At 40.7% G+C, this 26,671-nt stretch overlaps 1 protein-coding gene across 1 annotated transcript in view; it reads left to right on the top strand.

Annotated features, from left to right (window-relative positions):
* Window positions 1-26,671, top strand: part of PKP1 (plakophilin 1) — a 67,486-nt gene that overhangs the window by 7,782 nt on the left and 33,033 nt on the right. The window contains exons 2-3 of the mRNA XM_061631887.1: window positions 9,110-9,207; window positions 22,426-22,856. Coding sequence (XP_061487871.1) covers window positions 9,110-9,207; window positions 22,426-22,856 — 529 coding nt within the window. The remainder of the gene's footprint in view (window positions 1-9,109; window positions 9,208-22,425; window positions 22,857-26,671) is intronic.

Raw genomic sequence — 26,671 nt, 5'->3', positions numbered from 1 at the left:
CTATTGAATGTCAGCCATTGAAATAAATGGAATTCAAGTGCTTAACTCTTGCTGGATCTTGCCTATAATGCAACAAGAATGGCAGAGGCTCTGTAATGCTAACACTAACCTGGCCCCACCCTTCTCCACCCAACTCCACCTTTCCTCTATGTAATTGACATTGCATCTTAATACAATGTATATGCATTCATTGTAACACACTCTAGGCTTGGTATAATAGAAGGAAGTTTGTTCAGTTGTAAATTGCTTTTATAGACATATGAGACAAAATTTTCTAGACAGTGGCTTTTAAAACTGTGTAGATTAGCATAATTTTAGATGCTAAAGAATAATAATAATATTGGGAATGATACTTACAAACTCACAGATTCATGGAAGGTAATCCATTAAATATTTGTATTTGTTTCTGGAGAGTATCACTTATGACAGAGGTGAAGGAGACAATAGTCTTTCTGTGGACTAGGAAGAAAGTGTAGCTGTGCTTCTTTAGCTGGTACAGCTGGACATCAGATACAAATTTTCCAGATATACAACTAGAGATGAGTAGGGAATATCAGACCTTTACTAATGACTGGGAATATATGTGTATTGCTGTCTATCATCTTGATTGCAAAGAATGAATCCCAAAGACATAAACTGGAACTTTTTGCACATTAGGAAACAATATGGGGTGCTTGGGTTCCTACTGAGAGGAAGGGTGGGATATCAATCAATCAAATAAATAAATAAATAAATAAATAAATAAAAGTTCAATGTTCTTGTGCAAATTAGGAACATTTATTAGGATTGGGGTAATGAATAACTCTGTATGCACTTTTGTAGCCTTCTGTCTCTTCATTTTTCATATTAATTAAATGTGCAAATAATACACTATCAGCACTGTGTTTTTACTTTTAAAGTCTTGATCAATGGTTGAATGTGCCATCAATAGTTAATATGGTCTATGGTAGTGTTGGTAGGAAACCTCTTTTGGACCAGAGATATCAACTCAACCCTTCTGAAAAGTATTCAGTACATTTTAAAGCTTTAATACTTAACAAATGGGCACAGATGAGGAATATGTTATCTTCTGAACTTTCAAGGTTAGAAGAGTATTTCATCTCACCTCTTCATGTTGTGAGATGGCAGGTTAGGACTAAATGATCGCTCAGGTTCCCCCCCCCACACACACACACAATTCAGTTATTCCATTGTTGTAAGTATAGGATCTTATTGGCAGGAGGATTGCTTGAATGATAAAATCTGCCAAACTTGCTTCATTTTGTAAAATAGTTGACCAAGTACAGGTGATTTGTTACCCTAGGAGTTAATGGTTGGAAATTCTATCTGGAAGGCTGTGGGTCTTTCCTTCCCCAGCTGTTCCCTTCCTTCAGGGAATAATGTCATCCAGTTCCTTGTGAAGAAGCTGAAGTTTTTGGACTGGATTCAGATTGTGACCAGCAGAGACAGCAGTAGTGGTTGGTGAGGCAGTGAAGGTGGAGTGTCAGTGCACATCTGGCTTGTGGATGCTGAACATCGCTGCTTCTTTTCACGAGGAGTTTAATGCATTGTGGTACTGCATCTCCAGCACGCTGAGCTCCCCACACCTTGCCCCTCTCCCTCTCAGTAAGCAGCAAAGAGGCTTGGTATCCAGAAGCCAGATGTGGAATGCCACCCACCTTTACCGTCCCACCGACTGCAACTGAGAGACAGAGACAACATAAAATTGCTCCCTGGAAGAATGCAATGGTGCTGATAGGCCCCCCACCCTCCAAGAAACCTAATGGAAGAGCAGTGTCTGCTGGAGTGTAAATATTTTTATTTTAATTTGTATTCTAATTTTGTTTTTAAATATGTTTTATATTGTATGCTGTACTCCACACTTGTTCGTTTTTAAATGTGGTTTTATCTTGCTGTACACCGCCCTGAGAGCTCATTGCTATAGGGCGGTTTAAAAGCGTAATTAAATAAATAAATAAATAAATAAACCTTCACCTCATGCTCAAATAAATGCAGATTTGACAAAATGACCATAAGTTTCCAGTGACCTCCTTCCAAACGAAACTGAATGCTGGGTGAATGCTGAACCCTTCAAATTTCTTGCTGCTCAGAAACTGGGTGCACCCATGTAAGAATATGTTTCATGGTAGATTCTAGTCACCCAGCCATAAATGTTTTACAGTTATAGAGCTAAGACTGGCACCTTATATATAAAACCCAAAGGAAGATGTAATAACATTAAAGTGTACAGTAGCTCTGTCTCAGACAGTTTTTACAAAATTATTTTCCTTAAGCTGGGCTACAATAATGCTGGGAAAAACAGAAGGGAGTAGAAAAAGAGGAAGGCCAAACAAGAGATGGATTGATTCCATAAAGGAAGCCACAGACCTGAACTTACAAGAACTGAACAGGGTGGTTCATGACAGATGTTGGAAATCTCTGATTCATAGGGTTGCCATAAGTCGTAGTCGACCTGAAGGCACATGACAACAACAATTTTCCTTATGAATGAAAATGTCTGCATTTTTTTAACTACACCAGAGTTAAAAGTTTGGTGTGCTGGGGGAACTTGTAAGAGCCTTTCAGTGCAATCTTATATAGTCCTACTCAGAAACAAGCCCCATTGGCTTCAGTGAGAACAGGTGAGTGAGTATAGGATTGGAGCCTCAGGCTGTCACCATAACTGGAATGGCACCATTCAAAATACTTGGCCCTTGCAAATCCAATTACTGTCAGCTGATAACAAAAATGAACTGTGTAAAAAGGTGAAATGTGGAGAAAGCTCTCATGTGAGAGTCCAGATGCATGTCCTTTCCTTTCCCTCAATCCTGTCAGGATTTCTGGACAGCTGATTTCTTTTGATGGCTTAATGTTTTATTAATAATTTTTTCTTGAATTTTCCAAAAAGAAACAAAAACACACACAAGTCAGTCACATAATACACTATCAATCATAATAAATCAAAACAATGTGGTTTGTGTGAACGTGTAAGAAGGGGGAGAAGGGGAAGTGGGGGAGAACTTCCCATCTTTCTTGTGTTTCAGGAAGGGCACTTACTTTCTCATATGCTACCAGCTGAGTCATGTCCTTTGTCCCCTGTATCTGTGTGTGTTGATTTCCATCTGAAATATTAGATTAAATAACTGGATAGACACATGTTTTTATAAAGCACGCACACACACAACAGTCCAGAGCTGTAGGTGTGCTTTGAAGTACACGCACAGATTCTGCATGCTTATTTTTGTTTTCAGAAATTCTAGTACCTCAAGTTAATTGCTTCTGAGCATGGGCAGGGTTTCTGTCTCCCAAGTGTAACATCTTCTTTTCTTTTTGAAAAGGGGACAAGTGCAATGTATGCAAATGCATTTCCTTTGTGCAAAAATGATCTCAGGTCTCCCAAGTTCTTTTTTTTAATCTATCATTTCTGTTCTCATATTTTGTTTTAATATTTGTTTTAGTGTCATAGCACTTGGTGGTTGCTTTATTTCTGATGATGTCTACCATCTTGGATGCTTTAGTTTACAGATACGACAGAAAGCTGGGGTACTACTACTGCTACCACTACTACATCTGTCTGTCTGTCTGTCTGTCTATCTATCTATCTATCTATCTATCTATCTATCTATCTATCTATCTATCTATCTATCTATCTATCTATCTATCTATCTATCTATCTATCTATCTATCTATCTATCTATCTATCTATCTATCTATCTATCTATCTATCCAGATTCCAAACTGCCTGGGCCAGCACGCCATAGGATTTGTTTAATATTCTGCATCTTATCCTGAGTCCACTTGACTATGGTGCTGGTGGTCCAATAGGCACTATATTAGCTGAGAGGATGGTTGGGAGAAAACCGGAGGCAGCTTAGTGGAAAGGACTGAATTCTTCTCTGGACTGGCTTCTCAGCTGACTGGTGGTGATGGGGACCTGTACACATACATGCAGACTTAACACATGGACCTTGCAAAATGGCAGCAGCCACTTCCATGCACTTCTTATTACAGGGCAAATTGCTACATGATGTTGCAAATTTGGCATGTATTCACACTCACAGGGTTATTGCTTTATTACACTCTTCTGTGAAGGTGAACAAAAAGCAGAAATGGCCCTCCAGAACTTTTTTGGGGAGATTGTTTTATCATCCTTCAGTTCTGGCAGGGCCTGTACAATCTTCCCCATTCATTTCAGCGGAGGCGGTAGCTTTGTCTGTATCTCTTTATACATGTGTATTCTCTTTCCATTGAAATGAATGAAGAACCTAGCCAATCTCATTGATAGTATGTGAGTGGGTAAATGTGCCTGCCTTGTTGCATTTTGGAAGCATACTTTCTGGGTTCCCTAAGAGGTATGTTATTATTCCAGAGCTAATTAGGATAAAATGACAGCATAGATTCTCCTGTGAAGTCTCAATACTTTCAGGTATGTGTAAGACCAGTTGGATTACATGTGAGGACCTGATGGAGTGAACAAAAAGTCCTCTGCATAATTATAGCATCACACACAGATGAGAAAAAATACCTTGTAAAATTACTCCTAGTGGAATAGGCCAAAGAAATGTGTGAGCAGTGGAAGCTTGTGGCTCCTATGTCCGTGGGACAGTGAATCTGCTCCAGGTTTTAGTGTGAACTTTCAAGGAATTGTCCAAAGTGCTGAAAGCTTGAAAATTTGGGCTAATACATGGAGCAGATTCACTGCCCCACTGACGTTGAAGTGACTGTATGAGTGTGGTTTATAGTGCTAGCCATTTCTATAATTCTTGTCATATAAGAGAACGAGCTGAGGAGAAAATTCTGCTCTGTACACTGCCTCTCTGGCCCTATGCACACCCCACAGAAGCAACATGATATAGTGTTGAATTTATATTAATGTCGAAAACTCACAGCACCACAAATTAAACTGTAATAATAGTAATCCACCAGAGTTCGACATGCAGGAACAATGCAGAGTGAGTTCCATGTTCATTAGTATGATGGCATACTAGAGAAAAGGTATCAGAATTGCTCAAATACAACTAGCTAGCTTCCTGGTTTACAGTGTAATCCTATCCATGTCTGCTCAGAAGTAAGACATATTGAATGGCTTACTACCAGGTAAGTGGAATTAGGATTGCAGCCTTAGAGCCACTTCATGTTTTATGTAGCAATTTATTTCCTATAGCTATATCAGTGTTTGCTCTGTGGATATGTGAAGTGTGAATGTCATAGGCCTTCCTCCAAGCACTTGAAGATACCTGGCAGATAGCGGCTGTGGGATCAAGGACCCCTGGATGTGTCCACTATGTATTTGTAGGAAATGGATGAATCTATTAATTTCTGTTTCTCTCACATTGTGGAGAAATGTGGTTCTCCACGTTACCACATTAGTTTGCAATTTTTTCGAAAAGGTCCTCACAAAAATCCCATCAGCATTTTAGTGTGTTTCTCCAAATATATATATTTTAATACAGTCTTGCTGAATATAAGCATTTTGTGCAGTTTCCCTAATATAAAACATTTTGTGTTATTTTCTCATATATATGCATTTATGCACCTTTCCCCCCATATACATATTTTTGTACACATTTCTTGCATCACAAAATTTGGAGAAATACAAATTTTGAAGAATAACTGTGTTTCGTATCACGTATTGTTTTGAGAAGTGCAAATTTCACTTATTGTTTTGAAAAGTGGATTTCTTATTTCCCTGCTTTGGAGGAATAATTTCTCTTTTACCCTTTATGTATTTACTGTAACAAACACAGCTAAAGCACCAGTGTTTCCTAAACAAGCAGTGCCTTGGGTTTCTATCATGAAAAGAAAGGCGGGATATAAATGTAATAAATAAATAAATAAAATTGTGGAGCTGCTCAAATTTAAAACTGAGTACTTTATTTTATTTTATTATACTACATCGCATCACATTTCTGTCACACTTTTCTTCCATCATTTTAGGGCTTATACAGAGTTTCCAGATAGTATCCTTTCCAGGCAGGGAGCAAAACCACACCTGTGTAGTGTTAGCAAGGGAATGCATCAAATGCCTTTATTTAGATCATGGCATGATACTTCTATGTAGCCAATATCGCACACTGGCTCTCTTAGCATAGTCCAGGTACTTAGAGAATGGACTAACGCAGACCATCTTTCTCCTAACATTTCTAATTTCAAAAGGGTTCTTATAGAGCTAAATATAAGCTTGGAAAAAGCAGGTACAAAAGTGCTTAGGGCTGAGGAAACTTGCTAAGCCTGTAATGGAACTCAACCTTTTGTTTTCCCTACTAGGCTCCTTTGCACTTGGCTAGAAGGGTGCTCTCAGCCAGAGAACAACCTCAGAACAAAAGGTGGCTAAAAACAAAAAATAAAACACATTATCAACCATCCCATCCCACTCCCTATTGCAGAACTGTAGTTGGAGTCTGGGAGTGTTATATGGAAGATGGCTCTCAGGACCCCTTAGCCTGCAACAGCCTGTACATACATAGAGGACAGCATATCACTTTACTAAGCTCTTTATAGATGCACCTTTAACTCTCACATACTGACATTATATGTTTGGGACACATCCGTAAGAGAAAGGCTATTTCCCACAATGGGCATTGGAATAATTGTTTTACATTTATATGTATTTCTATTGACATTATTGCACATTGTGTTCCTTGTTCAAAAATCCAGACCTCTATAAAAAGTATAAAGCAGGTCTAAATAATTGTTGTGCATCACATGCACAATTAGCTTAATTGCACAAAAGCTTATGCATCCAATTGTTACTTTTTCTGACTAATCAAATGATAATCATTTTATACTTGCTCCTGTTCAAGACATTTATCTGCTGCAACAAATATACAATTCCTAAATCAGGAGTGTTAAATTACAGGGTGAGATCCAATGAAGTCATACTTAGAGTAGACCCATTGAAATAAATTACTTTAATTATTTCAGTGGGTCTACTCTGAGTATGATTAATGTTGAATGTCACTCATAGTTATTTGCAGCTTCTTTGTGGCTCTTTCATACATAAGCACAAAGTAAGCCTTCATTCCTTGGTGCATGGTTTGACTTTAAAGGCTACAAATGGGAGCTCCCCATTAGTGGTGGTGAGCAGACCTCAGAATTCAGTGGGGTTTACTCCCAGGTAAGTGCACATAATAAGATTGTAACCCCAATCTCAGTGGAGGCTGATTCATTAGAGCAAGTGGTGCGCTGCCTCAGAACCTCAAGTCTGCTCTCAGCCAGTCCTCACCTGCCTGCCTTCTTATTTACATCCAATCCAAGGGTTGGCCTTGGCTGTCAGCTTCCTCCTCCTTAGAATTGCCTTTGTAGAACTCAAAAGGGAGGAGAATGAGAGCAAAAACTAGAATTACTTGGCTCTGCCTCTACCTACTGTTTGGGCTCCCTGCCTTCCACCCTGCCAGTCCTAATGAGTGCCAGCCACCACTGCTCAACCTCATATTCAGCATGTCACTATACCACATTTAATTACTGATAATTGAAACTCAGTGGCTTTGTTCAACTCTTGGCTTCATGAAGCATTTGTTGCATGCCACATTTGTCATATATAGCTGAGAAAATTCAGCAGCAGCCAACTGTTTATAGCACACTCACAAAACAGGCAGATGTGCAAGTGACTGCAGGTGCCTATAAGTTTGGTACAAATCACTTATCATCTTAAACGCCTACAATCTTCTTGATGTTCTCAGTGACAGTGAAAGCTCTGGAAGAAGAAAGCCTTTGGGTGGTATTCAACTAAATTTTGTCACTAGCGTGAGATGTAGCACTAGCACAATGGGGTTTCCCCTCTCTCCTCCCCCTATACCCACCCTGTGCCATCATCAAATCTTCTCTGAAGGGTTGAGGGGACCACTAGGACAGATTTCAGGGGCACACGGGGAGAGGATAGGGGGAGATTGTTCTATTGTGCAAGGAGATATCCTTGCTGTGATGGAAAGATCTACTTAGTGCTACATTGAATACAACCCTTTCTCATCATTTTAGACATTCCTACACCCAGCTGCCTGCCCTGCACTCAGCTGTCCCATTTGATTAGCTGCCCACCCCCTGCCAGCTATTGTTGCTTCCCTCACACCCTTGCCTGGCTTGCTGCCCAGCCACTGTGCCCCCCACCACATGTGACAGCATGACAGCTTAGGAAAATATAGATTTAATTACCATTTAGCATGTGACGCATAATTTTGGGGGGCACGCCGATGTTATCACATACGTAAGAGCAAGTGTGATGAGTTGTCTAACTTTCTGAATATCTTTTGATCATCTGGTCAGCTTGAGAGCTAAAATGACATTCTGCACTAATTCAAAATTGGAAAAATTACAAAATTCCAATTCAATGTTTTGTTTAAAACAAGTTGTTTAATTATGAGAGAGGAGTAATGTGAACTAGCTCTCACTCGGGATGGAGGATAATTTCATCCAGTCTGCATTTTTAAAGTGAATTGGCCTAATTCACATCTCCCAAACAAATACTTTGGGTTGTATCCAATGCTACTGTAACCCAGAGTATATCCATTAAAATAAATTGACATCTCTAACTTTATTTCATTAATTTCAATGGGTCTCTTCTAAGTAGGACTTAGTTGGATACAATCCATGGATCTGAACATAATTATTCTTTGGATTTTGCACATCTTCAAATTTTATGATACAGCTCTTGGCTCAACAAATGTACAAAATGCATAAAATTGTATATTTTAGGGTAAAATGCATTTAGAAATGCATACATTGAGATAAAATATAAGTTTTTCTTGATAAAATAAAACACAGGTTTAAATATGTATTTAAATATGATTTTTTCAAATGGATTTTTTAAAAAAACTAGCAGATCAGCATGGTGATGGAACTGACTTATGCATAAACACAAGTAAAATTGATATGTACCAGAAATGAACTGATCCATCCATTACTAGTTGTCACTGATACGCACAGACTTTGTGCCAAATAAATCCTATCCACTGGAGAAGCAGGTTTCTTCTCCTTGATTTCCATTTAGTCCATTGTACATTACCTACCAAAGGGTGGTGAGGGGGAGAGATTTATTTCCCAGAGAGACTAAACTTTAGTCACTAAAATATCCAATTGAATCAGGGTTCAGAGCTCATCTTTTTCACACCTAATACTCTTACTCTGCTTCCAGGGTCCATGCATGATGGTCTGGCTGATGGTTACAGCTATGGAACAGCCCGTGGTAGCTACTATGCCAAAGCCCACACAGGAAACAACTGGGGCCATGCGGTAAGGTTTTCCCTAAGAACCATGGCATTCTGGTGGGAGTGGGAAGAAATGGTGGTGGGGCTCTTGTTACATTTTTTGCCCGATAAAGCAAAAATGGAATAGAGCAGTTTTCTTTCTTGGAAATACAGTAACTCCTCTAAAACAAGAACAAGGCATTGCCACTATGCTCTTTGATGTAGATCATCCCAGAGCCCAATTATCTACTCAGAAACAATGGGGGGGGAGTGGAAGCAGGTACACTTTACTAAAACCTTGGCCTGGGCAACAGGTCCATTACCATGAGGAAAAACTGAGACTAAATTGCAGATCTTCCTTGAAGATGTTTCTGCAAATACATTTTGCTGTATCTATGTGTCTATGTGGTATGTAAAGTTTTGCCAAAGTCAAGTAGAAGCAGTGCTTGAACAGAACAAGCAACATTGTGGAGTAACAAAAGAGAGACAGACACAAGAACCTGGATTAAAAACAGGCCATGACTTTATTTAATCTTTTCAACAATTACAGCTGCAGTAAAACTAGGAGCAGGGTGGAGGCAAGCTCCTCAACTCCTAATCTGATGCCCACAGGAGCTGGCCCGGCTGTCCTGCCACCCATAATCATCCCCTGGGCCTTCTGGCCCAATCCGGAGCCTGTCCCTTTTTGCAGCCCTACCCTACACCTTGGGCATGCATAAAGTGTTCTCCACCCAGCAGCTGCCCAGCATTGCTGTGTGCAGTCCACCCCATACCTCCTACTAAGAGGTTGTTGCAGAAATCCTGCAGTGTTCTCCTCTCCCTTGTTTAAGTCACATCCATTGACTGTTTTCACTGCCTTCCCAAATTAAAAAGCCATTCCTCTTTACATTGGTCCTCATGCCAAGGAAAGAGCCGGCCCAGCTTGGTTTCCTTTGCATTTTCCCATACCTCAAAACAAAAACAGTAGTCTTCTTCAACTAACTAGGATGATAAAGATCATACCCTTCCAAAGATGAATTCCATTGCCCCAGCTGAGGTGAACTGCATCTTTCACTATCTTGCACTGCTAAAGTAATCAACAGCTGTGGGAAACTTCCTGTCCCGGAGAGCTCGATGAGATGGGGTTTATCATTATCTCCTCTTCTGAGCAATTGTTTGATCATTCTCATTCATGATACTTGTTAATACTTGTTATATAGCTTTTGTCTCTTTAGGATATTGAAGAGTATCACTTTTTCTTCAATATTTCCTTCTCAGCAACAACTGCATGTGCACAGAAATAAGTCCCAGGACAGACTGTCCTGCATGGAAAGAAAACTTATTTGTGGCTGAGTTTGGCCATCAAAATTGTCAGCATGATGAAGGGGAGAATTTCTGCAATGTGTTCCCCCACACACACTTTCCTTTTTGTGTGTCTTCTTCCCGTGATCTCTTGTACAGAATGAAACACATCTGACTGACATTTTCTTCATTAGATTGTAGAGTAACACACACAAATGTGCAAGCAGAGTATAGTGTAAGTTTATACATTCTCTGTTCTCCCAAATTCAACTTTCAAACTGGCTCTAAGCTACTTCTCTGCCCCCTATGAAGCTAACTAAATGGTTATCACCTACTGAACCTCTGATGGGTATGACATTCCAAAACTGAGAAATTCTCAGGTACCAGGAGAACATATTCTCTCATTACACACACACCACTCAGCCGCTATTTTTCCTAGTTTCATTAGAAATATTTCAATTAGTCATGGAAATGACTACTGCTGAAGCATGTTAAATCTTTTGTAGATGAGAGAATTTACAGGCTGGGTAGAACAAAGGCTACTCATTGCAGAGTACACACCTAACCATGTACTATATAAACTCAAAGTAGGAGGTGATGCTACAGTCAGACAGATTCAGGCAAAGATGAGAGGAACAGTCATGCTGTGCAAGTAATAAAGGAGACAGGATACATAAAGAATAATAGTATCAGTTGGGTGTCGGTTAAATCTATGTCTCTATGAGTTTCCCATGACCAGGTCAGGATACAAAGCTGCTGTTTGCCATGGGTCTGAAGAAAATGATCCTTGTTTTTTTTACTGCCTTGTCCTCTTAATAGAAAATATCTCAGTAAAATGCTGCCACTTACGGCAGAACCAAAAGTTCAGCTGAAATTTGCAGGAGAAAGTTTTCACAAAAACACCCCTGCTTATCTGAGATTGCTATACTCTTTTTTAAAGTTCTAGCAGTTGTGACAGCACCCCCCCCAATGTCTCAGTCAGTCACATCCACAATTTTTCTCCTTTGAGGCTTCAATAGAGAGAGTGTAAGAGTTAGGGATGGAAAGATCTGACAATTTTGGTTCTATCAGTTTCTCATTTTTCCAATCTTAAATTTGATTCTCCACATTTCAGCAGCAATTTGCTTTAAAAAAAAAATCATCATGAAAATTCTCCAGCATTCTTAGTGAGAATTTCTCCTGCTTAACACATTTTTGTATTTATTTTATTTATTTATTTTATTTTATTTCATTTATAAACCACCCATAGCTAGTAGCTCTCTGGGCGGTGTACAAAACAAGGTTAAAATACAATATTACAATATTACAATAAAATAGCAAAATTTAAGACTAAAACATTAAACATGAAACATTAACATTAAAATGCCTGGGAGTATAGCCAGGTCTTAACCTGACGCCTAAAAGAGAGTACCGTAGGCGCCAGGCGTATCTCTTGAGGTAAGCTGTTCCACAGTTCGGGGGCCACTACAGAAAAGGCCCTAGATCGAATAACACTCCTCCGGGCATCTTGATGAGTTGGTACACGGAGAAGGGCCTTAGATACTGAACGAAGTGAGCGGGTAGGTTCATAGCAGGAGAGGCGTTCCACAAGGTATTGTGGTCCCACACCGTGTAAGGCTTTATAGGTCAAAACCAGCACCTTATTTATTCGACTTATTAGTCGCTTATCTGGCTGAATTGTCAGCCACTCTAAGCGACATACAAAGCAGAACATGCAAACATCAAAACATTAAGAGACTAACAATAAAAACTAACAATAACGGAAAAGCTAAAAAAACAGGAACAGCAAACCAAAAACATTCATCTTCCTGGTAAAGGACAGTCCCCAAACAAATGTCACTAAGAGCAGGGGTGGGGGGGCAAGGCAGGTGGAAATGCTTGCCCCTTGATGGTCCCAGCACAGTCTCATCCCTGCAGCAGCATGACTCAACCTGCAGCTCCTCCTGATAAGGCCCAGGCAGAGGGGTGGGGCAAGGCAGGTGGAAATGCTTGCCCCTTGATGGTCCCAGCACAGTCTCATCCCTGCAGCAGCACGACTCAACCTGCAGCTCCTCCTGATAAGGCCCAGGCAGAGGGGTGGGGCAAGGCAGGTGGAAATGCTTGCCCCTTGATGGTCCCAGCACAGTCTCATCCCTGCAGCAGTACGACTCAGCCTTCAACTCCTCCTGATAAGGCCCAGGAAGAGGGGTGGGGCAAGGCAGGTGGAAATGCTTGCTCCTTGATGGTCCCAGCACAGTCTCATCCCTGCAGCACCTTGAATTTGGCTCGGAAACAAATAGGTAGCCAGTGCAAGCGGGCCAGGACAGGTGTTATATGCGCGGACCGATTGGTCCTCATCAATAACCTGGCTGCTGCATTTTGCACTAGCTGAAGTTTCCGAACTGTCTTCAAGGGCAGCCCTACGTAGAGCACATTACAGTAATCCAATCTAGAGTTTACCAGAGCGTGAACAACTGAGGTGAGATCGTCACTGTCCAGATAGGGGCATAGTTGGGCTACTAAGCGAAGATGGTAAAACGCATTCCGTGCCACCGAGGCCACTTGAGCCTCAAGCGACAAGGAAGGGTCAAAAAGGACCCCCAAACTACGAACCTGTTCCTTCAAGGGGAGTGTAACCCCATCTAGAACAGGATGAACATCCACCATCTGGGCAGGGAAAGAGCTCACCAACAGTGTCTCAGTCTTGTCTGGATTGAGTTTCAGTTTATTAGTTCTCATCCAGTCCATTATCGCGGTCAGGCAGCGGTTCAGCACATCAACAGCCTCACCTGAAGAAGGCGAAAAGGAGAAATAGAGCTGCATGTCATCAGCGTACTGATGGCAACGCACTCCAAAACTCCTGATGACCGCACCCAGAGGCTGCATGTAGATGTTAAAGAGCATGGGGGACAGAACCGACCCCTGAGGGACTCCACAATGGAGAGTCCAGGGTGTCGAGCAATGTTCCCCAAGCACTACCTTCTGGCGACGATCCGCTAAGTAGGAGCAGAGCCACTGCCAAGCAGTGCCCCCAACTCCCAACTCCGCGAGCCTCCCCAGAAGGATACCATGGTCGATGGTATCAAACGCCGCTGAGAGATCAAGGAGAATCAACAGAGTCACACTCCCCCTGTCCCTCTCCCGACAGAGGTCATCATACAGGGCGACCAAGGCTGTTTCAGTGCCAAAACCGGACCTAAAACCGGATTGAAACGGATCCAGATAATCGGTTTCATCCAAAAGCACCTGGAGCTGACCGGCGACCACCCGCTCCAAAACCTTGCCCAAGAAAGGGACATTCGCCACTGGTCTATAGTTGTTAAGAACATCTGGGTCCAAAGAAGGTTTCTTTAACAGAGGTCTCACTACCGCCTCCTTGAGACTACCAGGGACTACTCCCTCTCTCAAGGAGGCATTTATCACCTCTTTGGCCCAGCCGGTGGTTTCGGTCCTGCCAGCCTTCACCAGCCAAGATGGGCAAGGGTTCAGAGCAGACGTGGTCGCCCGCACCATTCCAAGCACCTTGTCCACTTCCTCGAGCTGCACAGCTGTAGGCAGTTTTGACTAACGTACACATTTTTGCAAGCACGTTCTCCTATTATAATGCATTTTTGTATGTTATTTTTCCTAATGCATTCATTTTATGCACACTTTCCCCTAATAAATGCATTTTAGAAACATTTGCTTAGTTGGAGAAGCGCATTACAAAATTCTGATAAGTGAGAATTTCAAAGAAAGGCTGTGATTCGGTTCTCATGTTGTTTTGGAAAGTGCGGACTTGATAAATTTGGCTGAATCGAAATTCTCCCCCATCCCTACTAGGGAGCATTGACCTCACTTTGATTAGCTTCATGGGAATACTATGAATGCAGCCCATTAGACTAAGTGCAATGTTTCCTTCCCCTGCCCTAGGGAATCCTGGCAGGGAGGAAAATGGCAACCTTTCATTCCAGTAATTGCCACCAACAGTAAATTCACCTCTTTTCTCTGTCCTACCAACCAAGTTATGCTGAAATGCTACTCTGAAGTTCACATCAAGTAACAAAGTTGGGATTGCAATTTTGTCTCAGACTATTCTTATTAAATGAACTTATTTCAGCAAAACTTAGTCCAATTTCTACCGCTGTTGGCCCCCCTGCAGATTTGAGCTATTGGAGTAAATGTTTGTATAATAAGCATTGCTTTTTGCTATGATAATACTGTCCCTGTCAATCATGTTTCACCAGCATTATAAGTCTGAGAGATGGAAAGGGAAATCTTCAGCATCTTTTCTCCATTTCACATGTGTCAGTGAAGCCTCTGAAACTGATTGGCTGAGCTGCAATAGTGGCATGGAATGTTCAGTTCCTAAGGGAACTAAACAGTTTGCAGTCCAGCAGTGAGGAAAGGGGAAATTGTTGGTCTGGGGATTAAAACATCATACTGCTCAGGATATGAGGGTCCCAGGAAAAACTGCACATAAGCCGTAGAAGCAAGAAGAGCTGAACTGAGCATGAAGCATCTTTTCCCAGTCACCTTGCAGTGAGATTTATGCATAATTTCAAGAGTCAAATGCATGCTCTGAATGCCAGGCAGTTGAACAAACATGAGTTTTTAAAGCTTGTCTATGACTGAAGCTTATGTCAGACAAACATTTCTAGGCTGCCCTTTATCCTTGTGTAAACCAGGGCAGTATACAGTAGATCTCACTATAAGATGACTCCCCCTCCCAAAAAAAGGGTAGTATGTGAGAAGAAATCTTGTCTGAATCCATTTTCCCATTTCCCTCACACCTGAAAACAAGACTCAGGAGACACTTTATTTATAAGGGAGATGACAGCTGTAGTATCTAAGCCTCCTGTTGAATTCCTTTGAGACAGTGGTTAGAGTAAATAGATTTCAAGGTTCAAAGGGCCCGTTACAGTTATTTATTTATTTTAAAATGTATGATCTTTATTAAATTGTCCATGTTACAGCACAAAAACACTGCCCCTACATCTGCAAACAAGACTCAGAATGAGACACTAACATTGGAATAAAGGTTATATTTATCAAAATATAACAGCTTGGAGGAACTGCAGTTCAATTTAACCCAAATTCAAAAAGGACATGCAGAAGAGGATTTTAATTAATTCTGGTAAGGAAACATCTCTTCTATTCTGGCTTCCAACCAGAGAAGAAGACTCAGGACTCGAATACTGGGTTTTGCAAAAGGCTTTATTCCAGAAGTCAGTACAGGAACGCAATATCAGACATTCTAGGCATGAATCAGGATACAGAACTAGGCATGGAAGCAACATCAGAAAGTTGTTGCAGCAATCTTATAATGCACAGACACTCTATATAAAAGAGAGCTGGGCTTTCCCCAACTTCCTCACCTGCCCAGACCATGTCCTAAAGGGCAACCAAACCGCAATACTGCAAAAAGGCAAACAAATTCATCCCAATAGTGTGAAGTAGGCAAAAAAGGAAGGGATCCTACTGCCAGTCAAACAAGCCCACAAAAAAATTCCTTCTTAGCCTCTTCAACAGGTGACTGGCAAATCCCACACTGCATGTAGGTAGAGAGGGAGGACATAACAGAATGCAAAGAGGAAGATTCAGGGGAGGAGCTGTCTTATAAGCCCAGCTCCCACCCCCCTCCAATTGGCTACTCAGCCCCCACATGACCCTGTCCCCAAACTCCCTCCCTTCATCCTCCCAAGTCCTCTTAGAGAGGAAAGCGGTGAGGGGAAATGAACCCCCACTTCAGTTGATCCAATTTTGGATCAAGTGATTAAGGGCAGCGTACAAAATTATACATTGAATGAATGAATGAATTGCTTTTAGAAAGAAAAAAAATGAGAAAGTATAAAAAAGTATCAAAGAAAAATATGGAACAGTGAAGGGAAGGAATATTTCAAATGCAGAGTAATATATACACAGTATATGTGCTGGTTTTGGAAGTTTTCCTCTTCCAGTGTAACAGACTGGAGTGAATTCATTTCGCAAGCAGGATCCAGGGTGTGCACAGCACATCAGTCAGAGTGGCATGCCATCATATTTCATTGCCTTGGCTTTCCCCTCTGGCCTGACAGACACTCCCTATCAACATGTTCATGCATTTTTTTTACCTTCCCATCGTCTGCTGCTCTAGAAATAAATAAACGGCCTATGGTTTGTTGTTTGTTTTTTAAATAATTATTCACATAAACAATTGCTCCTGCTGGGTGGAAGGGAGGGCTATAAATAAATAAATACTTTGTTAGCTATGGAAACTGAAAATACCTCATAAATTAAATGCCAGTCTCTAGTGTTGACCTGCTCAGTTTCCAATTTTTGTGTGTGGATTGTGGCTCACTTTCTCCAAATATACAGAGTGGTGAATATAGTGACCCACTTGTGAAAAGTCCTTGGTGACCATAGACTCAAACAATATAAATTCTAAATATATTATGTTATTTAACTGCTTCATGAATTATTTTGTGAAAAATTGCTGTAATTGTTATTTCCTTAACTCATAAGGGTGTTAAAAATTGATAAAGTTAAATTATGAGATAGGCTGTATTTGGCTTGGTGAGTGGAAAGTTGTGCAAGCCTGGATTACTGAGATAATCCAGCATTAAAGTAGTATATAAAGTATTATTACTATGATGAAGAAGGTGATGATTAATGTACAAAACTATGTTATGTCTATATTAGCTAGTTTGCTATAGGATCCTAAGTAAGGTGAACTGATGTTATGCTGACATTGGCAAAGCGTAGCAGGGATTGCTCTGCCTGGATTCTCAATGAAGTAAAATGTTAGAGTGCAGTTCAAAAAAACCTTTGCCTCCATCAAACCTTTGCCTCTAGAGCAGACTACCACTGGTGAGTGGGAGGATTCACTCTGATGGACAGAAAGCAGCCAGCAGTGGTAGCTAGTGGAGAGCCCTGAAAGTGGGCATTTCAGGGCAAGACACTGGCATCTTTGAAACTACTGGATCCAAAGTCTCATAGATCACCTAAGGGGCCTGATGCTCATGCTTTTCAGCTGTTCTAGCCTGGAAGAAAACATGTGGGGGAAAATGCCCATCACCTACTGCCCTCACAAGCCATGTGGTGGTTGATCTGCCGCTTTCTTTCTGCCCCACTGCTTCCATACAGTGGTTAGGACTGTTCTGTTAGTTTTACAAACTTGATATCAGACTTTCAATAGTAAGAAAGGAGGGACAATTCATGTACAGAGAATTCCCATCCTGAAATTTCTGTGGTATTAAGCATCATTGGTTGCATCCATAGCAATGCTCAAAATGCAAGCAGGAATAGAGATTTGGTTAAAGCAGTCATCTTCTATTGGGAATGGATATATATCTACTTGGCAAAAGGGAGCAGACAGGCTCTTCACAAAATCACCAATTCCTTGTTTTTGGTGACCTGGGCGTGCAAACACAATTGGGAGCCAAACCAGAGCCTATCCTTTCTTCTCCTCAAAAAGTGCCTTAGGAAGAGTGAATTGGCTTTAAACTAGTATGTAAGGTATATTTGCCCAAACACTTGTTTCACATCAAGCTTCAAAAGTTCACTATATTCAGTTGCCTCTGTATAGAATTTTTAAGACGTGCATGTCAGGCTGATGTAATGATTTAATGCAATTTATTTATTGTATCAAATATAATTTATGTCCCACTTTTCAAGAAAATTTCTTCACAAAGTGGTTTCCGAAATGCACATAAAAATATAGCCAGTAAAATATAAACTAAACCATTTAAAACATCTAATGTTAGCAAGAGCCAGCACAAAAACAACACAAATACCTACACAAACAAGAACCTAACCGCAATACCATTTCTACAGCTTGATTTAAAGTAGTCTGTAAAGGCCATAGAAAAAAAGATGAGTTTTCAAGGTCAGTTTAAAAAGATCAAGGGATGGCATGGCTATTATGCTAATTTCCCAGCCCAGATGAAGCCACAGATTTGGGAGCTACCTTGGTGGCATGGTCTAAATGAGAGATGCCCAAGGACTGTTGTACTGAATTGCACACAACTGTGTACTTTCCCCCCCAGTTCTCCTTTTTGCACATCGAGTTTAGAGCTAGCTTGAGAAATGAGCAGGCAGGTATCTTCCTTCTGGATGTTGTTCCAGAGTTGCCATGGGCTGTAGTCAAACTACTGTTGCCTATGTTGAAGGCTGGCTGATCTGACTGGAGCAGCAGGAGAAGGAAAAGCAGAATGCCAGGGATAAGTGTACCTTGGCTACGCTTTTTTTAAATGTCAACATAGGCTTTTATAATTAAAAAAAAAAGTATAATAGAGATAGCAGCTTGGCACAGATGTTGGTCCCCAGGGCATTTGCTTCAAACAAAGGCTAGCTATTATGTTTCCATTAAAGACTTAACATATTATTTATGTGAGGCTTCTTTTGCATTTATCCACCTCAAGTGTCTGGAAGGAGAACAAACAAACAAAAGACGTTTGTGCACAAGTGTGTTTATGGACTGTTTGTTTTGATGTATTTGTGAGAAGGAATTATCAAGGTGGTGGTGGTGGGTATCCTGAATTTTGGAATGCCAGGCTGCTTTTCTTTGCTATTGAGCTGTTAACGTGTTCTTCTTCCCAATGAAGCTTGGGAACTGTGGAAGCCAAGTTATTAGCTTTGGGAAGGCATCTTTCTGTTAAACAAGTTCTTAGAAGCAAGTCAGTGCAAGCACAGCTGGGGTGGGGTGAGATGCACAAGACTTATCCTGCACAGATGTGGAAAACAGCTTCTTTCGTGTTAAAAGAAGCTCATTATCAAAAGCAATGCTTGCATTTGGTATAATCTGTGGCTCAGATATTACAGGATTCTCTAACTTCCAAGGTTCTGTGTCTCATTCTTTCCCTAGATTCTAGATGATTGTTTTTTAATAGACAGTACTACAGTTTGTTATTTTATCCAGAAAGTCATAAATCTACTTCTGCTCATCTTTTATTTAAAAAAATTATCTGATATGCTATGTCAGATAGCAGGTGGGCTCTCAGGAAGGTGAATGGGAAGGAATAACAGCTTCTCAAGGTTAACAGGAATGAAAAAGTTCTGTCTTTCAGCAAGGGTACACTCCAATCAGCAAAATGCTTTCCTGGGTTTGGAAGACTGAATCATAAATTTGAGGGCATTTTAATGGAAAAAGAACTCACAAGAGATGGAACGATCTGTCCATTTTGCTTCTCTTTGTTTCTCATTTTTCCAGGCCTTAAATTCAGTTTTCCATGTTTCTGCAGCAATTTTCTTTTTTTAAAAAAAAGTCTCATGAAAATTCTTCAGCATTTTAGTGCAAATTTCTTCCAATACTCATTTTATAAATTTTTCACTAATGTATACACTTTTGCAAGCAATTTATCCTAATATAATGCATTTTTTATTTTCACTAAGAAATTAATTTTCAGGCACACTTGTCCCTAATATATGCATTTTTCTAAACATTGTTTGGTTGGAGAACTGTATTGCAAAATTCAGATATGTGCAAATTTTGAAGGATAGCTGTGTTTAATTTCTCATATTGTTTTGGAAAGTGCTAATTCGATAGTTAGCTTTAAATGTGTACTGAATTGAATTCCTCCCCCATCTCTACTCCTCACAGGGCAGAGATAGATCTCAGAGAACCTACTGAATATAAATGATGCCAAATGACAGTAGGGCAAAACTGATGTGTGTGTATTTAAAAACACACAGAAATTATTTATTATTTATTTATTATTTGATCTATATCCCACCCTTCCTCCCAGTAGGAGCCCATTTATCACAGTAAATGTGTTAAAGTTATCACATTAACACTTTTGTTGTACGCATCATTTTAGGAACATAATTTGCAGCTGTTCAGACTATGTGTACATGAGAATAAATCCCAATGAACACAGTGGAATTTACTTCTGAGCAACTTGCTGCAGTGCACATTCTGGTTTGGGTCATTATTTGTTTGTTTATTTATAGCATTCATATTTTATACCTCACATTTAGCAGCTTACAAAAATTAGTAATAAGGTCCCTGAGGCTCACAATCTAACAAAACATGGCATACAATGAAAAAGGAACAGGAGTGAGAAGGGAAAAGCAAACTCAAGCGCAAGTCCTTCAGGTTGCTGTTCTTACATGAGTGCATGGACGTACAGAAGCCAACCAGACTGGTCGCTTCAACAATGGCTGCCTCTACTGTACCTGAGTGTGGCAATCTAGCTTTGGGGCTCCAGGGCAAGCTGAGTGGCAAACCCAACTCTGACCTCCAAAGCCACATTCCCCCCTCCTCCAGCATCAGCTGCCTGGGGTAGCTGCCTCACTCTCCCAAATGGTACGGCAGGCTCTGCCTGGAGCTGAGAACTCTGCTTTGCACAAGCATTAACTATGAGCATAAAGTTGCTTCAGTGCAGAGAGTGCTCTCACCCTGGTAGCTGAAATAAAGATAGAAAAAGAAATAAACAACCTGGTGAGCTGTCACCATCCAGAGCCCATCCTCCCCTCTCAAACTGCCACCTCAGTGGCTTCCAAGGGACCATCTTGTCCTAAAGGGAGCAGAGAAGAAGCAACTATAGTTTGTTTTAAGCAAACTGTTGAGTCTTACCTTTCATTGTAGCATTTAAAAAAATTGTGAACTGTTTTGTGAGATCCACCTGAAAAGTGTATATAAATATCTTAAATAAATAAATTAAACCCTATACTCACCTGAGAGTAAGCCCAACTGAACCCAGTGGGACTTACTTCTGAGTATGTATAGGTTTATTACGGCTGCTTACACACCATACATTTAAAGCATATGACTTCCCCCCCCCCAAGCATTCTGGGAGCTGTAGTTTGTTAAGAGTGCTGGAAATTGTAGCTCTGTGAGGGGTAAACTACTGTTCCTAGGATGCATTGGGGGGAACCATGTGCTTTAAATGTATGGTGTGTACACAGCCTCCATTAAGTTTCTTTCATTCTACTCTTTTCCACCATCTGTCAATATGCTCTTTTCTTTCAAAGACAAACTCTGATCTAAAGTTGCAATTCTCTATTTTATTTATACTTTTTGTTCTTTCCCCTCTAGTTGGTGATTGAGCAGGGGGTAAATAAAAGCATTCAATGCATAATAATGTGTAATACTACAAGGAGACAAATCCTGAGACATGCTGAGTAGAATGAAATTCAGCAGGATGAAATGACCTGATTAAGGCAGCACTATAATGAGAGTAGATGAAGGCAGGAGGAGTCTTACGGAGCAGCCAACCCTCCCCATTTATTCTGGACAAGTGTATGTGTAATAGAATAGGTAGAGGTGCCTCTGGATCTGTTGGGGCAGCTAACCTCCTGCTGGCCACCAAATGTGCAAAGTGTTGCAAGTGCTGGCAGGGGCCAGTGGAAAGCCCTGACAAGAAGCATTCTATATGCAAGGCTGAGACAGCCTGGGATGTGCAGCACAGTGGCATAGGGCCCAATCGCTGCACCAACCTGGATGGAGCCTTCTCCCCACCTTCTGCTGTGACCGGTATGAGCAGAAGGGCTGCTGATGTGGTAATGGCTCCACAAAGCACAACTGGTGGGGTTTGTAGTTAAGATTGCACCCTAAATGGTGTAGCTAGACTTTTAAAATGGCCCTAGTGGTAGTGATGGGGGTGCCATTTGGAATTTGCTTCAGGCAACAAAATGTCTTGGGCAATCACTGTACTGAACATGGTTTATTCATTGCTCCTGTCAAAGTAAATGAGATGAATGTTACTTTCATTTATGTTGGCTACTTATGCCTCACCAAAAGAGAAAAAATGCATAAAATCTGCATATGTTGACCAGGTGACCTACTCAGTATGCTATCACGTGGCATATCACTTCAAGGCCCCTGCTTTTATCTTTAAACTAGACTTGGACCAGACAGCCCTTCAAACAGAGGACTGTCCTCTGTAATGAAGAGCACATGGCCACCCTACTTTCATTGGACCCAGTGCCTAGCATATCTCAGGGATCTAGCCTGTCTTTGTAATGCAGGTGGAAATCTAATTTAAAACTTTAATGCCTTTCATTCCTGTACCTCCCCCTTCTCCCTCTCCTCTGTCTTCATCAGATGTACAATGGAACCCTCAAGAGAGAAGCAGAGAACAAACGCTACAGTTCCTACAGCCAAATGGATGGCTGGGGTGGCAGGAACTACAACAAGATCTGCAGCCCAACCAGTCCTGGGAGTGATTACTGCTTTGTGCAGAATATGAAGAGCAGCCGAAGTGAACCAGACCTCTGCTGTGACGTTCCACGAGGCACCCTACGGAGAAACCAGAGTGGAAGCCGTGTGAGTCACAAGACCAGTCTGTATCGTCACAGCCATTATGACAACAGATGCAACAACCAGAATGACATGACAACCTCGAGGACAAGCAAAAGAGTTCCAGTCCGTAGCCCCTCTTGCACCTCTGCTAATAAGCAAGATGTAGTCTATGCACAGCCTGTAGCTAGCAGCAAGCAGGATGTGATCTATGGACAGGCTCACTCAAACTCAAAGTAAGTTCCCTACATTCTGCTTAGCCTCTGATTATTTATTGTTCTTGGTCTGCAAGGAACTTTACTGGGCTTTATCACTAGAGATAAAAATGTTCAGTCTACTATGAATCCCATCATTCCAGCATTTTCCCTCTGGTTTTTGATGGGGCTTGCTTGGATCAAGACTTGGGCCATTTAGATTGGAATCCTACACTGGTTACATACCACACACTTAGAGCACATCCCCTCCCCAAAGAATCCTGAGAACTGTAGTTCACCCCTCACAGAGCTACAGTTCCAGCACCCTTAACAAACTACAGTTCCTAGGATTCTTTTGGGGAAGCAATATGTACTTTAAATGTATGGTGTATTTGCAGGGCTAAACACACATATGAGGGAGCAAGTTGCATTAGACACAGTGGAGCTTCTGAGTAACCATGTGTAGGAGTGGATGTCAGTTGGGTGGGAGGAATTCTGTAGTAAAGAACCTGACACTTCATTTCACATGAGATCATTTGTACTAATAATGCCAGTCAGATATTCAGCACCAAGGACATATGCCTCTACTCACTATCTGCTCAGTGTTTTTCTTCCTGAGCTAAAACTGTATGTAAAGATCTAAAGGTTGAAGAGAAAAATGTTATTTTTGGTTTCCTCAGATAATCTAAAATGTCTAAAGCATTGGAGTAAAGAAAAATCCAGTGAAAATTGGAGTATTCTTCCTCCAGATAGATTTTGAACCATGTGACATGGAACCCAGAGAGGCTTGTAGCACCTTTAAAATTATAATAACATAAGCTTTTGTGGACTAGGGTCCACTTCATCAAAGGCATGAAGGGTTCTCTAAGTGGGCAAGTGTGGGCTGTCCCAATTATACCTGTCAACTTAGAATAACACTTCATGCCTCTGATGAAGTGGACCCTAGTCCACAAAAGTTTTTGCTATAATAAATTTGTTAGTCTCTGCAGTGCCGCACAAGGCTCTTTCAGGGAAGGAGGGGTGTCTGCAACAGACTAACAAGATTGCCCCCCTGAAACTTAAAATTAGCCACCCTGCCCAAATTTCTCCCTAAGAAAGGCCTAGTTATCATGGAAAAGATTATTACAGATCCAGTTTATTACAGAGCTTTTTTTTTTAAAGAACCGCTTTGACTTGTGAAGATTCATCTCCAGGACAACTGTTGTGTGGGAAACACCATCCTCTGCCAAACATCTCTCAGGAGTGGTCTCTTTGTAGCACCTTTCCTGATAGGGTGTGGTTCACCTTGTAGAACGGGTTTAGATTTGGGAGTTGTCTTGAAGCACTGGGCCTGGCTGGTGAATCTTCTTGCCAGTTGAACTTGTTCTTGTTGGGGAGTTGTCTCCTTTCTAGAACTGAGACTATTTGCACAGTTTTGAACTGCTGTAGAACTGGAATTTCTTTAACTGGAAAAAAATAAGGATTCTAGTGAGTTGGAATGAAAGGATCTTCAGTTTCAGTTTTTCGAATCTTAAATTCAGTTCTCCACATTTCTGCAGCAATTTGCATTTTTTAAATCCTCATGAACATTCTTCTGCATTTTAGTGCATATTTCTCCTAATAAATACATTTTTGTATGCAGGTTTGACTAATAAACACATTTTTGTGTTTTACTTTCACGAATATATTCATTTTTATGCACCCTTTCCCCTAATATATGCATTTTTGTAAACATTGGTTGGAGAACTGCGTTGCAAAATTTGGATAAGTGCAAATTTTGATGGGTGCCTATGTTTCGGTTCTAATATTGTTTTAGAAAGTGTGAATTTGATAGATTTGTTTTTAAATGTGAACTATGTCAAATTGATTGATGTGTCAGCCCTGGTGCTTTGTATGAAGTAATTGGTCAGTGATTGTATTCCAGAAGTCCATTGGACAATCTCACTCTGGGATGTGCACCAAGCTGAAGGTCAGAGATGGAGCAAAAGAATCCAGTCACTGCCACAAAGACACTCTCTTGCCTGGCTGCAGAGATTTTGTCAGTATTTGCTCATCCTGCAACACCCCTTTTCCTTCTTATCACCACAGAAGGAGAAGGCTGTGTACACACCATTTATAAATATTTAAAGCATACACACATACACACGCATTCCCAAAAATCCTGGGAGATGTTGTTTATTAAGAGTGCTTGGAATTCTAGCTTTGTGAGGGATAAACTACATCTCCCAGGATTCTTTGGGGGAAATGTGCTTTAAATGTATGTGCTTCAAATGTGTGCACCCAGTCGAATAATAACTATGAAAGAACGTGTCTAAGCTGAGAAGTTGTCCTGTTTTCAATACATTTATAATATTTGTTATAGTAACAATAAAGAAAGCAAAGTGGTTCTGGGATATGAATGTGTAGAGGCTTGTAGAAGAGAGTTCTATTAGAAAGTATCTCTTGGGGGGGGGAAGCTTATGTTTCAAAGAAAGGATATTAATTTGCCAAAACGGCAGGATTTGTGAGGGATGGTGTTTTCTTATAAAGCAGTGAGACTAAAACCAGAAACAAGAACCTCTTGCAATGGTCACTAGATTAATTTTTTAGTTGGTTTTTTTCCACACTATTCTGATGCATGTTCATAGTTATTCCTGCTATCCTGAAAACTTATGAATTCTAAGCAGCACATTGCATAATAGACCTCTATGTGCCTACAAATTTGGGACAGGCTGGGGATTGCCTTTTTTGGAGAATGGTTATCAGTTGAGACTTGAATATAGATTTATCTCTGGGTGTAAAACATTCCAGGAGGGAGCGTTACACCGAGGGTATGCCAAGCACTCAAGCACTTTCTCTGATATTTCAGCTCCATCTGCTAGTCATCTTGCTTGTAGAATACTTTACACTTTCAACAATTTATAAGCAATGAGCAGATCTTTATACATTAAGCTTTTCTTCATTGTCCATTCTAAGACTTGCCTAAGGCTAAATAGAGGGTTGACATTCAAAAGATTAATAGCTGAAAAATTATGAAATATAGGAGCAGAGTTTCCATATGTGGCTTTTTATACCTGCTTTCAAATGAACAAGTTTTAGAGAGTCAGGTAGACTGATTCAGTTGTCTGAGACCCACAAACCACATGAGATTTGTGATAATCCCTGCCAGGCCAAGAACTAGTAAGGATAGTGCTAAAATGTGTGCTGGCTAGTGCCCTTTGCATGGAATGCTTTTCCTTCCATTTCAGTTTAATGGTATAGTACTGGACTTAACCAACCATGATGGAACCTGCGATCTGAGCAGCAAAGGAGTTAAGCTTGTTTGAGTCCAAATGATAAGGATGAGATAGGATGAGCCTGGAGTGAACTCTTTTTTTAAAAAACTACTACTATTACATTGGAACAGCCACCTTTTCTAGGAGTCAGCATGGAAGGAGAGAGAAATGCAGACGTGACTGCACCTAACAGGATAAGAAAGGACTGGAGAAGGAGGAAGGAGGTCCTTTCCTCCTCACCAAGCTAGTATCCACCCACATTATTTAGGCTCTAATGGAAAGTAGGAGCCTAGATTTTTGTACCCCTGTATCAATTGTTGGTAGACTTACGTTACATTCCTATGCACGTTTACTCCACAGTAAGCCCCAAATGAGTTCAGTAAAACTTACTCTCAGGTAAGGGTGTATAGGATTGTCCTGTAAATGAATTAGGATTGGAAAAGGACTTTCTTTAGTCTTGGTCAGATTAAAGTGTAATTTCATAAGCAACAGTTTTGTCTAGGAACCATCTCTTTCATAGAGATCTTGTTCTGCTTTTGGAATAATGCTCATATCATTACAACAGTCAATGGTTGAAATGTGGACTCCATTAATAGTTTGCATCTGGAATCGTAATCACATGCC

This window comes from Rhineura floridana, chromosome 6, assembly GCF_030035675.1.
Source record: "Rhineura floridana isolate rRhiFlo1 chromosome 6, rRhiFlo1.hap2, whole genome shotgun sequence".
Lineage (NCBI taxonomy): Eukaryota > Metazoa > Chordata > Lepidosauria > Squamata > Rhineuridae > Rhineura > Rhineura floridana.
This window is presented reverse-complemented; position numbering and strand designations above follow the sequence as displayed.